The 14,520-nt window shown below is 42.0% G+C and overlaps 1 protein-coding gene across 2 annotated transcripts in view; it reads right to left on the bottom strand.

The window, feature by feature from the left end:
- STAM2 (signal transducing adaptor molecule 2) overlaps window positions 1-8,558 on the bottom strand; it is a 31,545-nt gene extending 22,987 nt beyond the window's left edge. For both annotated transcript variants that reach the window (XM_020797072.3, XM_020797073.3), the window contains exon 1: window positions 8,340-8,558. In XM_020797072.3, the coding sequence (XP_020652731.3) occupies window positions 8,340-8,379 (40 nt within the window). In that variant the 5' untranslated portion in view covers window positions 8,380-8,558. The remainder of the gene's footprint in view (window positions 1-8,339) is intronic.
- Between the last annotated feature and the right edge of the window lie 5,962 nt (window positions 8,559-14,520).

The following is a 14,520-nucleotide window of genomic DNA, read 5'->3' as shown; positions in this document are numbered from 1 at the left end:
ATCAACATTGTTTATTATTAATCACAGAGGTCCAGAAAATGTATCATTTTAAAAAGAATCAAGTAGAAGTTGTTTATTGTTATAGGTGATGAAGGTACAATCAGTATCTTTAACTCTTAACCAAACATCCCACTTCATCCACCCTCAACTGCCAACCCTCTCTCTATCCACCCCAAACTCCAAAACTCTCCCACTCTCAAACCCTAAAATTCTAATCTAGCCTCCTCCTCCTGCAGAGAATCTTCTATCTCATGACTCTGCCTCTCCAGCACTCTCACTGGTCCATGCAAATAGCACATGAATATTCACAGCCTGGGCAGACACCACAATAATACTGACTTAGCACAGGGGGCACAAATTTGGCAGAATAATATTTAAACTTACAAAATCAGTAAATTTTAAAGAAAAATATATAAAATGTGTTATAGATGGCATACAACTCCAACTAAATTGTCTAAAGTGTACAAAAACACCTCCAACAAAATGCTGGAAATATAAAATGCAGGAGGGCACTTTTTACCATATTTGGTGGACATGAAGCAAAAAAATTATCAGAGATCAAAACAGGAAATGTTACAAAAAAATCTTATCTTATGTGATACCATTTAAACTGGAATTATTTGTATTGAATATTATGATTGAAATTGTAGATAAAGAAATGAGATGTTTGATAATACATGTAATTATGGCAGCAAGGATATATTACAAGGAAAATAATGGAAGAAAGAAGAGGTATAGTCTCTTGAGGAATTGACAGAAAAGATCCTGGAAGTGGTGGAGATGGATGTACTAACAGAAGCATTAAATGAAAGATCATCTCAAAAAGGACTCAAAAATGGGAACAGTTTTATAACTGGATCTGAAAAATGAATTGGAAAGTATAGATAAAAGAAGTATGAGAAGGTCCAAAGGAATTGAGACAGTAGCAATGATAGATATTCTGGAAAAATTGTTATACAGCATTGTTTACTTATGTGATTTCTCTTTTTAAGTAAGTGAAGGAGAAATAGAGTTCTGCGTCATCAGCATATTGATGAAAACACACTCCAAATCTTTGGATGACCTCTCCCAGCAGCCTCATGTAGCTATCAAAGAGCACTGGGGAGATAGACGACCTCTGTGGCACCCCACAATTCAGGATCCATGGGATCGACAACTCCTCCTGGATCTAGGAGGGGATGCATGCACTAGCTTTATCCATTCCATCATCTTCCATAAGCAGAGGACAGATTTCTGGAGACAAGGAGGTAACATCTCCTGTCCGTGAAGACTACATCTGCAACTTTAAATTCCAGATTTAAAGAAAATAATGAAAAATAGGGCAGCTGCTAAATGTATTTCTTGAGGATGCAAGTTGCCCAGATAAGAGGTCATCATTGGATATGGATTCTCTGCATCCTGAACAACTGACACTGTAACAATGAAACACTGAGCACCATCCTAATGGACTGAGCATCATGTATTCTTCTAGCTTTCCGATATATGGCATATACAGACAGCAAATATGTAGGATACAATCAGTGGACTGAACACTATATTCTTCTAGCTTTTCAATATATGGCATATACATATAGACAGCAAATACTGTAAGTAGATACAGAGACCTAGACATTTCATCATCTACATTCCTTCAAATTTATATTTAGATTTTATTAAAATTTTGTGTACTTGTTATTGTTGCTTTATTATTTCTCCTTTTTGTTTTAAGGTTATTTGTTTGGGGTTTTTGTTCATGTGTTTTATTTTATTCTGTCGTTTACAAATGTTTAAGATATATAATTTTTAAAAATTAAAGAAACAGTTGAAAAGGCCCTGTTTATAATCTGACTCAGTCTGTTGGTGGGTCCCAGTAGAACCCCTGTCTAGGAAGATTTATATGGCTCTAGGTGGTCTTTCAACTAACCCGACAAAGTTCAATAGTAGCATTTTATATCTGCCTTTAAAGCAGCTAGCAATCGGGTAGATAAAGAACTGGTGTCATGTACACAGAAAACTTAACACCAATCATCACCTGCATTCTGTACCAGCTGAAGCTTCTCAATTACATTGATTGATTGATTGATTGATTGATTGATTGATTGATTGATTGATTGATTGGACTTATATACCGCCCGATAGCACTACAAGCACTCTCCGGGCGGTTCACAATTTTAATTATACAGGCTACACATTGCCCCCCCAGCGAGCTGGGTACTCATTTTACCAACCTCGGAAGGATAGAAAGCTGAGTCAATCTTGAGCCGGCTACCTGGGATTTGAACCCCAGGTTGTGAGCACAGTTTTAGCTGCAGTACAGCAGTTTAACCACTGCGCCACGAGGCTCACTTAAAGCCAATCCCATGTCAAAAGCAATACAGTAGCCTAGGTGGGATGTAACTGGAGCACAAGTAACTGTCACCACTGATTCCTTCCTCCAAGCTTGGGTCTCCAGGTATTCTTGGGCTACAGCTCCCAGAAATCCTGGACAACACTGATAGTATTCTCGGAGTTTTAGTCCAAGAATACAGTAACTGGGAACCACTAGGCTAGTATATCAGCTTCAACCATAAGCTGGTAAAAAGCATTTCCTGCCACCACAATCATTACCTGTACTTCCACAGAAAGTACCAAATTTAGAAGGACCCCTAATCTGTTGATTCTGCTGTTTCAGAGACACCCATCCAGAACTAGTTGAAAATGTCTATGAAGATTAGTCTAGTTACCTTCTTATAGTCCACTTTCAGGGAGACTAAGATTGTTTCCATCCACTCTCAATACGACTGGAATCCTAATAAGGCATCATTCAAAGCTTACTGGAATTGAGGCAATACTATCCCTTCCAGTATGTCCTTCAAGGACAGGACAGTAGACACCAGGTGGTAACAATGTAGGACTCTTAGGTGCGGACAGGTTTTTTTTTATCTGTCAGAGATGCCTTTTCAAGGACTGTAAGAGCTACTCTTCTCTCAAAGTAGTGCTAACCACTCCTGAGGTCCAAAACAGTGGGACTGACCCTAGTAGCTTTTAATGTGCAGAGGTGACAAGGACTTAGGAAACAGGTGGCAAGCTTCAAGTAACTTCCCTATATCCTCAGGTTGCACAAGCTGAAATATATCCAAAAATCACATGACAAAACAATGCCCTAGCTTTATTCATCTCTTGACTGTCAAAGATGAAACAGTATAACAAGAAAAAAATGTAATTCTTCACATTTAATTCTTTCTATTTTCAGTCTGGTTTATAGATAAGCAAGTAACCTGCTTCTAAAAAAAGTTAATTGTTGTGATCTTCTTTTATATGTTGACAAAGGGAGGCAGAACTGGTGCCAGAAATCAAAGTCCATCTGCATTCAATTTCATATAGTTCAGCCACATTGTGGAAATAAAATTACCAAGTTTCTACCAGAAGAGTACACTTTCATTTGTAATACAGCTTGCAGTTCAGAGATATATTTAAATAAATTATCTACAGTAGAACATCAGAATAATTGATTCTGAAACATGTATTTCAAGTAAAACATAGTGTAGTTACAGAACCCATGTATTACACATGCATTGATTTTTAATGTTTTAAACAGCCAATTCTCAAATTTAAGAAATGAAGAAATTCATTTCATAACGAACAAAATTCATTCATAAACAGAAAGATCAGAATCTTATTAAGCAGTGTATTTGTGGGAAAAAAATTCTGTTCCCTCAAAGGCATCCATGGTTATTCCGTAACTAGCACAAAACAAACTCTAGAACATTTTGAGACTGCACTTGGCCAACTGAAATCAACAAGATATGAACAGGAATGTACATGACTGCAGCATTTTAGATAAGCTGTACAAATTACAGCTTTCAGACCAACTTATGGTTTTCAAGAGCACAACACCCATTTCTGATGCTAAATATCTGTAAAAGTTAAAACACAACATTGCATGTGCATGCACATGTCTACATCTTGCTACAGTTTTTCATCCAGTTTTGGAAGCTTTAGCTGGCACAAAATGCAGCTGCTGTCTGCTGAGAAAGGTGTGGTTGAAGTCCACATCAGTTGAAATCCTCAAGCGGCTGGGAAAATAGCACAGAGGTGGAAGTGATCATGAAGGGCTTTTGCAAGCATGTTGCACAACAGAGAGGCTCACTTTGGCAGTTGTGACACCAAACTATGAGAACTGGCCCCTGTCTGGAAGCCTGAAAAGCTGCTTTGCTATACACCTGCCCTCTATATAACTTACTTATCAAGTATAAGGTTTTTTATACTTTCTTTACAGAAGTACTTTGCCACTGTGTTTTTAAACCCTGATCTGTTGTATGATATGCTCTTTGGGTTATATTAACCTAACCCTTACTGAGTTTCTATGACCAAGTCAATATTCGAACCATGTTCTCCACAGCCCTGGTCCATCATAAAGCATTGTACTCTGAATATAAATGAGATACGTTTAAGCTTCTTTTCTGAAGTGTAACTCATTACACCAGTGGTCTCCAACATTGGACCTACAGATATTCTTGGACTTCTCCCAGAAATCCTAGCCAGCAGAGGTGGTGGTGAAATCTTCTGGGAGTTGTAGTCCAAGAACATCCGGAGGGCCAAGGTTGAGGACCACTGCATTACACTACAGTCAACAACTCAAAATCTACAAACACCCAAATATTACACTGTTATCCTATCTACAATTCTACTCCGAAAAAGTATCCTCCCTGAGTGCAACACATACTCTCAAGAAAGTGTATGTAAGACTGTAGTCTAATTTCACATTTCTGAGAACATAGACAGTTTGGAAACAGTACCTGTTCTTACCTGCAAAATATCTGTCAACTAGCAATGACACAATCAGACGCCACAGCTGATGTCACTTAAGACAGAAATAACATGCCTTGTCACTTCTGCCAGCATATAATGTGCTGAGTAGTAAACTCCCGGAAGAGTATTTTCCTGAAACTTTAAACTTTTAATCACATACTCTTAAATGTCACTGTATCATCCCTTTTCTCTGATACTGACATCAACCCCCTGGTCTTCTCACTTAATTGAGGTAATGGTGCCTTTAAATTATCAGCAGAATAAATGTGTTTTCTTCAATAATCTTCACTTTTTTCCTCTTTTGCTGCCACCTACCTTTAGCTGCTCATTTGTGTGTGCATATTCAATCCTTATGATACCCTGCACACAGCCAGCCCTCAGGTACTGAATTCTACACCACTCAGTTTGCTTATTAAAATAAGAATGTGACAAAAAACACCGGTGTTTATTCCAGGGCTCTAAATTAATCTAGTACAAGCTTTCCCATTCTATTACTTCTTCCCCCCTCAACCTCTCAGACTGCTCTCTCTCAGACTCCCTGATCCCATTACCCCTCTCTCCCCAATCTCTCCATACCAGACTGCTCTAGGTCAGATTTAAAAGCTCATGTGTCAACACAATACTCTCCCCCTCCTTACCTAGTTTTTCTCCCCACCAATCAGAAGCATTCTTACCAACATTTCATGTTCTTCACTCCCCCCCTTCCATTACACAGTTTACCAAACTATATAAACAACGCATTTAAATATGACCAGGCATCACAATTACAAAGCCAAAAATTATTTTTAAGATCTAATGTTCATTAATTCTAGTGAGTAAGAGACACTAAAAGAATTAAAGAGTAGACAGTTACATTTAAATTAATTTAAACCAATGTTTAAATAATTCAATTACTGCACTGGTTAAACAGTACAAGAGTGCTCAAAATTATGTACTGTATCTGGGTATCTAAACCTGTGCATAGTCTGAGGTTACTGGAGGCCCTGTCATATCATCAAAAGGGCAACAGGAGACATGGCACTTCCTGTGGATGCACCTGCTATGAAATCCCCTGAAGGAAATGAGAATAGAAGTACTGATTTTAAGCAGTGAAAAATTATTTAGCTCTTAACTTTGAAATGGAAGGCTTCAACTCCGCTTTTTCTGGTTTCATAAGGGGTGCTGATAAGTATTGAGCCTTACCCAGAAAAATATTAAGCTAAGAAGCTATAAACTGCAGGGTGTATTGACCAATTTGTCTGTATTCAATGATGCAAAAATCAATTACCTATTATTTTAACTTATCTTTCATGTTCAGGTCCAAAGTGAACATGGCGGCACCTCCACAAAACTTCAATATGAAAAAGCATAGGACCATAATCAAGTTCCTGTTCCTCCAAGGGAAAGGTGCAAAGCAGATCCGTGATGAAATGTCACAAACTATGGGTGACGTTGGCCCTTCATATGCAACAGTTAAATGTTGGGTTGCCAATTTTTAAACTGGACATTTTGGTGTTGAAAGTGAGAAACCCAGTGGAAGGCCTGTTTCTGTCTCTGTGCCGAGTGCAAAAGTCAGTGCAGAAGCAAATGGCAACAGGTTTTTTTGGGATAAGAAGGGGGTTCTGCTGGTGGACTACTTCCAACAGGTTTCAACCATCAATGCAAAATATTACTGTGCTTTATTGATGAAGTTGAGGCAAAACATAAAGGAAAAACGTCAAGGAAAGCTCTCCTAAGGTGTCATCTTGTTGCATGACAACGCCTCGTCACACACTGCAGGTGAAACAATGGCAAAACTGAAGTCCTTAGGCTTTTAACTGATGCCCCATCCACCCTATTTTCCCGATCTGGCTCCTTCTATTACCTGTTCCCCAAACTCAAAGAACACCTAAAGGGACAATGATTTGGGAGTGTTCTGGAGGCAACTAATGTTGCAAATGAGTGGTTACACCAGGAGGCGGAAGAATTTTATTTGCAGGGACTTAAGAAGCTGCTGGACAGATGTCGCAAGTGCACTGACTTCCTGGGGGAATATGTAGAATAATGTGGCAATTATAGCTTCCTACCTCAATTTTTTCTGGGAAAAGCTCAATACTTATCGCACCCCCTCGCATAGGTTTAGCTTCAGTTTTTGTTAATGCCTTGTTTGAACATGTACTGCTTTAGAAACACAAGAAAGAAAAAGAAAAGTAACATGTAAAAAAAATTAAAAATGCTAAATGAAGCCAAGAGCAACAAAAGCAGTAGTTGCATAGCTTTTCTTTCAGTGCTATTATTGTTTGAACACATTTCTTTATTTTATTGATTTATATATCACCCCATTAACACTATGCACTATTTTGGGTGCTTCACAATTGATATGACAAACAAAGGCAAAACCAGTGAAATTCGGAGTCAAGCCATAAACATTCAAAATATAGACTGTCCAACATTTCCATAATAATTGGCAGGGCATAAAGAAAATGTATTAGAAAGAACAATCCAGTTGACCCATAATAGTCCAGTCACTCTAAATCCTTGAATTTGTCCTTGAGCCAAAAACAAACAAGCCCAGCAGTCATCAGAGTTAGTTTCACACCAAAGAGTGGAGGAAGTCTGATATCTAGGTAGCTCACAAGCACTGTAAAACTTGGGAGCAGCAGCTGAGAAGATAAACAACCCTGCTTCCGCATTGTATAGGAAGATTCTTTTTAATGAGGAGAAGTACTATGGAGTGTATCATAGGTAATGACAAAATAAAAGAACCAATAAAAAAAGGCGAAAACGTTGGGGGCACCTTAAAGACTGTTATATATTTTGTCATAACAGTTTAAGGTGGCCCCGTATTTTCGTCTTTTTTATTTGTTCTTTTATATTTATTTATTCCCCCCCCCTTTGGCTTTGTTTTTATTTATCACGCTCCCACAGACTAACAGGGCTATCTTTTCTATAAAAAAACTACGGACTTCTTGCTTCACCGCGGGAGGAGGGCTCACTTTCTCCCCGGAGGCAAACCAGAGACCTCCGCCACTCAGAAGCCCCACCGAAGCTGCCCGCAGGTCGGTTCAGTAGCGAGCCCACCTCTATGCCGGCGAGCTCACTCTCGGGATCTCCTCGGGGGAAAAAAAGAAATTCCCCAACCGCGCCTCATCACATGAGACGGGAGGGGCCTTTTCTAAGGCCTGTCCAAGAGATCTGACCTTTCCTACCTCACTCGCTAAACAGGGGCCTGATCCACCATCACGAAGACTCCTTACACCAGTGACTTCCCGGGATCTGGGAACTGGGCTCCCCGGCTTCTGGCTCAACTCCCCGACTTCTCTCCACAGAGTTTGCCCCCGAAGAGCCGGAGGAGGGGGGGGGTCGCCTGTCCCCCCCCCCCCCGCCCAGTCCCCAGGCTGAGTCGCAGAGCTCCTGGGCGGGTCGAGGCCTCTCAACCCGCTTTCCCTGCCTCGAAATGGCGCCCCGAAAGGTCCACCGGAGCCAGGCAGCCTCCCTCCCTCCCTCCCTTTCCCTCAGGCTGAGGGGGCAAAGCTTTCCTTCCAAGAGCCGACGCGTCTCTCCCCTCACCACCCGACCCTCTGCCGAAAGAAGGGGTTGCCCCGACTCACCCACATCCTGTTCGAACGGGTTGGAGGCGAAGAGAGGCATGATAATGGCGGCGGCGGCGGCGGCCAACGACAACCACCCCCACCAACCTCTCCTACCCCAACACCTCCGGGAGGCCGGTCTTCCCAGCTGGCTGGGCCGCGGGCAGCTGCCGCCTCAGGTGAGAAGGCGACGGGCTCAGTGCGCAGCAGCCTCCGCTCAACTCCTCCCCTCTCCGCTTCCTGTTCCGCCCGCGGACGTCATCGGACGGGGGACCTGCGTCTCCAACCCTCTCGCTCAGCTCCGGGTCGCCAAACGGATGCCTGACTCCGGCAGAGGTTTTAGTCAGAGACCGCTGCCTGGAAACTGAGTATAAAATGGCACGGCGAACCCTTCCACTCTGCTTCCTTTTGTCTTTTTCGGTACCGTTGTCCTAGAAATAACAACTGAAGGGAAAAGATTGCGACCCGCGGGACAGGCGAGTGTTAGACAACTCCTCAAAGGGTCCTTAGAAGAAAGAGATCCGTATAGAGATAGAAATATAGAGGCGTACATTTTAGAGTTAAGGTTCCCTGGGTTTTCTTTTTAAAGGAAGTACGGTGGCGTCCAAGATAAATACCGATCCCCCCGGAGGGACGCTACATTGTTCTTATAAAAGCCTTCTCCGATCATATTATTGTTTAGATCCACCAAAAGGGATTAGCACTCTGTAGGTGGATATTTAACGGGAGTGCTTTGCAGCAAGAGAAAGGTTGGAAACAGAAGGGGAGGGGGGCGTTGATTGAAGATATCGTCCAACTCCTTCTCTATCTATCTATCTATCTATCTATCTATCTATCTATCTATCTATCTATCTATCTATCTATCTATCTATCTATCTATCTATCTATCTCCCGCCCATCTGGTCTATACGACCACTCTAGATTGGTCATTGCAATAATGTTATATTCAATCTTTGGTTAATATTAAGGTTGCATACCTGGATAAATTAGGTTTGACGGAACTCTGCACAATTCAAACGAATCACGCACGTCTTGTTGAATTCAACAACAACAACAACAAAAGGGTGGGGAAGCTAAGTGGTCCTTGTGCAAAATTCAAAAGCAAGGGTGGGTGGTGCCTGATGAAGCCCCCGTTTTGAAACTTGTTTTCTAATAAAGGTGCTGGCATTCATATCTGGCCCTGATTTTGGGAACTTCTGTGTTTCCTCTAGCCAAGCCGCACAGTCCCAGAGTGCTCCCAGAAGAAGGGAGGTAAAGGTGAAGGTTCCCCTTGACAATTTTTGTCCAGTCGTGTTCGACTCTAGGGGGCGGTGCTCATCCCTGTTTCCAAGCCATAGAGCCAGCATTTTGTCTGAAGACAATCTTCGGTGGTCACATGGCCAGTGCGACTTAGACACGGAACGCTGTTACCTTCCCACCAAGGTGGTCCCTATTGATCTACTTCCATTTGCATGCTTTCGAACCGCTAGGTTGGCGGGAGCGGGATTCGATCTTACGACTGCTTGGTCTTCTGACCCTGCAGCACAGGCTTCTGCGGTTTAGCCCGCAGCGCCACCACGTCCCTAGAAGAAGGGAAAGTTAAACCAAACCTGAGTAGTCTCTACCTGGAAAACCCTGAAGACGGTCGCCATAAGTCAGAATTAACTTCAAGGCACATGAATATTTATTATGTTTCTTCCATTTTGTGATGCCTATCCTGAGGAAGACCCATGCAGGGTCAAAGGCTGGCTTATATGATTTTTTTAGTGGCCACCCAGTGTGATCCAGCCTTGCTTTCAGATTTCTGAGTTCAGTGGAACATGTATTGCCCCATGGCAGTAGTTTTCAAGTAAGAAGGTATAAGGTTGTGTTTGAATCAGCGCTGAATCCCCATTTTTTATTACATAAAGGCAGGGAGCACTCCTTGTACCGTTTCTATTATACTTGGCTCTGGCCTACATCTGGGAAGAATGAAATACAGATTTAGCTGCTATTTGTGTTGTCTTCTAAACTAGCAGCATGCTTTTTGCTTTTTTTTTTTTGTTTGTTTGATTATTTTAAACAGAAGGGTCCTGAAGGTGGCAGTGTTCTCCCAACAATAGCAGCCACAAGCCATCGGTTGACCGCTGTTGCTGCCTAGAGTTTGAAATGGAAGCTTCAGCACCTTTTCACTAGCCTGCCCTAGGATTCCTTGTTGCAGATCTCCTGAGACAAGACTGAGAAAAGGGAACACAAGACAGAATATGCAGCAATAGAGATGCAACATGCTTGTAGAATCCCTGTAGTCTGCCAGATATTGAAGTAGCAGGAATTATATACAGACAGAATCAGTGGAATTGCTGCTTCCTCAAGTCTGTAAAGATACAGTGTTGTTTGCTTTGTAGCTATTATCACAGATGTGACAGCTTTTTTTAAAAAAAATCCATGGCAGTGTAATCAGCCTCTCATTACTGGCACATGGTATGTCCATGTTTCTGACCGAACTGTTCACCTCATTTGTTCTAATCAAGAATTATACCATGTTTTTCCCCCATTGATTTTGACCATTAGAAGAAATGATAGATAGCATCCTTACCTTGTGGGGGGAAGAATCTGTGGGCATGAAATGCTTTTTGCCTTGCCAGAAGAAAACAAGTAAGCTGTGCTCAGTTTCCCAAGGGGGAACAAGTGCTGCAAGTGAGTGAGCCTAGTTAATAATGGAGAAACTTAGTGGGTCAGTTAGAATGACCGCAGTGAGGTTAAGGAAAAGGGAACATATATGAAATAAAGAGAGAAGTAAATAAGAGTCTGGGGTCTAGATAAAGAGGGGAGTGGGAGATGTAAACAAAGGTGGGACTTCTTGTGATCTGTTTCAGTGTACCGGATAGGCTGTACAGCTTGGAGTACCTGACCAGTGGGGAAACAAGGGAGGGAGCATGCAGCCAGGAATAGGGGATAAATATCATGCTACCTGTATTGATGGGTGTGCCTACCCAGTTAGGACACCTGCTTTTGCAAAAGTCCTTTTTAGTAAAAGAGAGCTGATTGTATTTGTGGTTGTCTGGATAATATATTTAAGTAACAAGGGGTGAGAATTTCTCACGCAGCTTAACTTAAAAATAAGTACTACAATCCTGATGGAGACTGCAGCCAAGAAATCAGAAGAAGACTGGGATTCAGAAGAGCAGCAATGAAAGAATTAGAAAAGATCATCAAGTGTAAGGATGTGTCACTAGAGACCATCCACCCTATTGTATTTCTGGTCACCATGTATGGATGTGAAAGCTGGAGAGTAAAGAAAGCTGACAGAGATAAAAACTGATGTGTCTGAAATATGGTGCTGGAGGAGAGCTTTGTGGATATCCATCCTTTAGACATTGTGCAAAATGCAGGACTGCCTCTTGGCAGCCTTTGTAGAGTGTGTGGTGATGGACGAAGCTATACAATGCAGGGAGAAGTAAGTCCTTTTAAAAATGATCCTTTAAAAAAAGGTTTATTTTGAGTTTTTTTAAACCCTTTATTTATACATCAAAAACAATCGGTAGCATGGCCAATAGTCACACAAAGGCAAGCAAGGATAAATGGCAGGTAAACCATAATATGAAATCTTTTCATTAGTGAATCAGGCATGATTTTGAAAGGTCACAGATTGATATACTGCTATGTCTGACTTAGCTAAGCACTAGGTGCTGCAACTTAGGATCTGTATTCAAACTGTTCAGTATCAGGAGCCTCGTGGTGCAGTGGTTAAACTGCTGTACTGCAGCCAAAACTGTGCTCACGGGGTTCAATCCCAGTTAGCCAGCTCAAGGTTCACTCAGCCTTCCGTCCTTCTGAGGTTGTTAAAAGGAGTACCCAGCTTGCTGGGGGGGGGGGCAATGTGTCACCTGCATAACTAACTTGTAAACCACCCAGAGAGTGCTTTAAGTGCTATGGGGCAGTATATAAGCAGCACGATTTGCTTTGCTTTGTCAATTAAATCGATGAGTAAATCAAGAGAGCTCAGTGGGTTGGTGTGCTTGACTATGGAGCTAGAATCACCTCTCTGGCTCCTGGAAGTGATACCAGGTGTGATCACTGGAATGTATGTGCCTGATGGGGTTGCCTGCCTTAAAGCTTGTGGAGGAAATTGTCTTTCTTCATCTCTATAGACAAATGGATGCCAGAGTCACTCAGTGAATCCTCCGTTGCCGTTTCTTTAAGTACTTGCCTTCTGCTTTCGTTGGGAGGAGAACCCCGCAGAAACATGGCAAAGTTGGAGAATTCATTTGGTGGCACAGCAGGCAGTTCCAAACCAAGCCTAGAGTATGATGTGGCGGATAGAATGATATGAAGTCTTCGGTATCAAGCAGTCCTTGAATGATGATAGATTTCCTTGTGTTGGTTTTAATTCCTGCTCTGAATGACTATTCAGGTATTTTCCATAGTTTTTTTAAAAAGGTGGGGGAGGCATATCTTTATTTTCCACTAAAATATCAGAGATAGTATGTTGTGTATAGTGTCTTTACATTGTTTTCTCCAAATATAGCTAACAATGCTGAATCAGCATCTAATCTTAGGGGATTGGTTAGTAAATCCTGTCACGATTCCCACACAGCCCCTGCTTGTTTCACCAAACTAAGAGCTCATGCTACGTGTCTTTCAGCTTCCACCAATTGATTACATCAACATTACCTATTATTAATAATTGAGGTCCAGGGCATATGCCATTTTAAAAGAACCAGATAAAAATTGTTTATTGTTACAGATGTTGACAGAACAAGGAATGTTGTTAACTCTTAAACAAACATCCTCCTTTATCCACTCTGAACTACTACTCTCCTGCCCAAACTCCCAAAACTCTCTCAACTCTCCGTCTCTCAATCTAAACTCCCTGTCCTCCTGCTGAGTCTCTTATATCTCGTGACTCCACCCCTCCAGCACTCCTATTAGTCTATGCAGACATGATATTAATATTCATGACCTGGGCAGATGCCACAAATCCCTTCATCTCTATTTGGAGATTTCTGTAGAATTGATGTGGCCCAGGGGAATATTTGAGCCAGCCTGCATGGCTCTCCTGGGGGGGGGGGTTTCCTATGGAGCTATCCACGGTGCTACTTGCTTTGGTGGATTTTGCCTTACCAAAACCTAACCTCTGCTTTGTGTGGGTTTGGCCTTACCAGCATCCACCCTCTCCTCTGCTTGCCTTTGATTGGCATCCCCGGTTCCAACAGAACCAACCTTATCCAGCTTAGCTCACTCCCTGTGATGGAACAAAGAAGTGAGATGGTTAATAATTTCAACACACAATGGCATTTCAAATCTCTTGTGGCCATGGTATTTCTATCTGGATCCTTTTTTCCACCTAAAAATATGCAAGCCTGCTGATATAACTGACACACCTTTACTTTTCTCCACATTTGGCAGCTGTAAGAGCAATTGTGAGAGAGCAGCGTTGGGTGCCCTTTCCGTGTCTCTTCCTTCTGTCACTTCTTCCACAGTGGAGCAGTAAATGGTCACGAGCAACCTAGGAGCAATTGTGAAAGCAACAGTAACCATCGTTGTAAAGCTAAGGTGAAAAGAAGACTCAGGAAGTTTTTTTTTTTAGTAAAGATCATGAATTACTACTATAGTGTATAGAGATGAGAATATATAATGCTTGCTAGCAGCGCATATTTGTTTTGCATCTAGGTGAGCAAACTGCTGTGGCAGTTTCTGTTGGGTTTGTTCTTGAATGCTGAAGGTTCATAAGGTTAATTTTCTAGTGTGAGTGATGAAAATTTCAGGGCCTGTCCCAACAAGAGAGCCGTGTATGTTTGCTCAGTAGAAAAAGTATTGAGCCATATATTTTGGTCAGAGTATTGATAAACTAATTGCACATATTCTAAGACTTAGACACAGGCTCCTGTACCCATCGGTGACAGCGCAAATCTTCCTTTGTTTCTTTCTTTCCAGTTTCTGTCCTCAGGGAAGCAGCTGCCTGTCTTCAGCCAGACTCACCAACATTCCTGAAAGGAGCACCTGCAGAGAGACAACTTCCCCTGTCTTGAGAGGAATGCCAGACCCTGTCTGAGACCTGTCACCCGCAACCTGCATTCCAGCTACAAATTTAAAAAAATGGCTGCTGCACTCCCCCAGGTGGGATCATTTTTGTCCTCTGAATCTTGTGCGCCACCCCAAGGAATCCCCTTATCAGGCTGGAACATTTTCCTACCCACAGAGGCCAAGGGCCTTACCGTGCCAGCACTGTTTGCTCTCGTAA

Source organism: Pogona vitticeps, chromosome 1 (genome assembly GCF_051106095.1).
Source record: "Pogona vitticeps strain Pit_001003342236 chromosome 1, PviZW2.1, whole genome shotgun sequence".
NCBI lineage: Eukaryota > Metazoa > Chordata > Lepidosauria > Squamata > Agamidae > Pogona > Pogona vitticeps.
The sequence above is the reverse complement of the archived record's forward strand: the minus strand, read 5'-3'. Positions and strand labels throughout refer to the sequence as shown.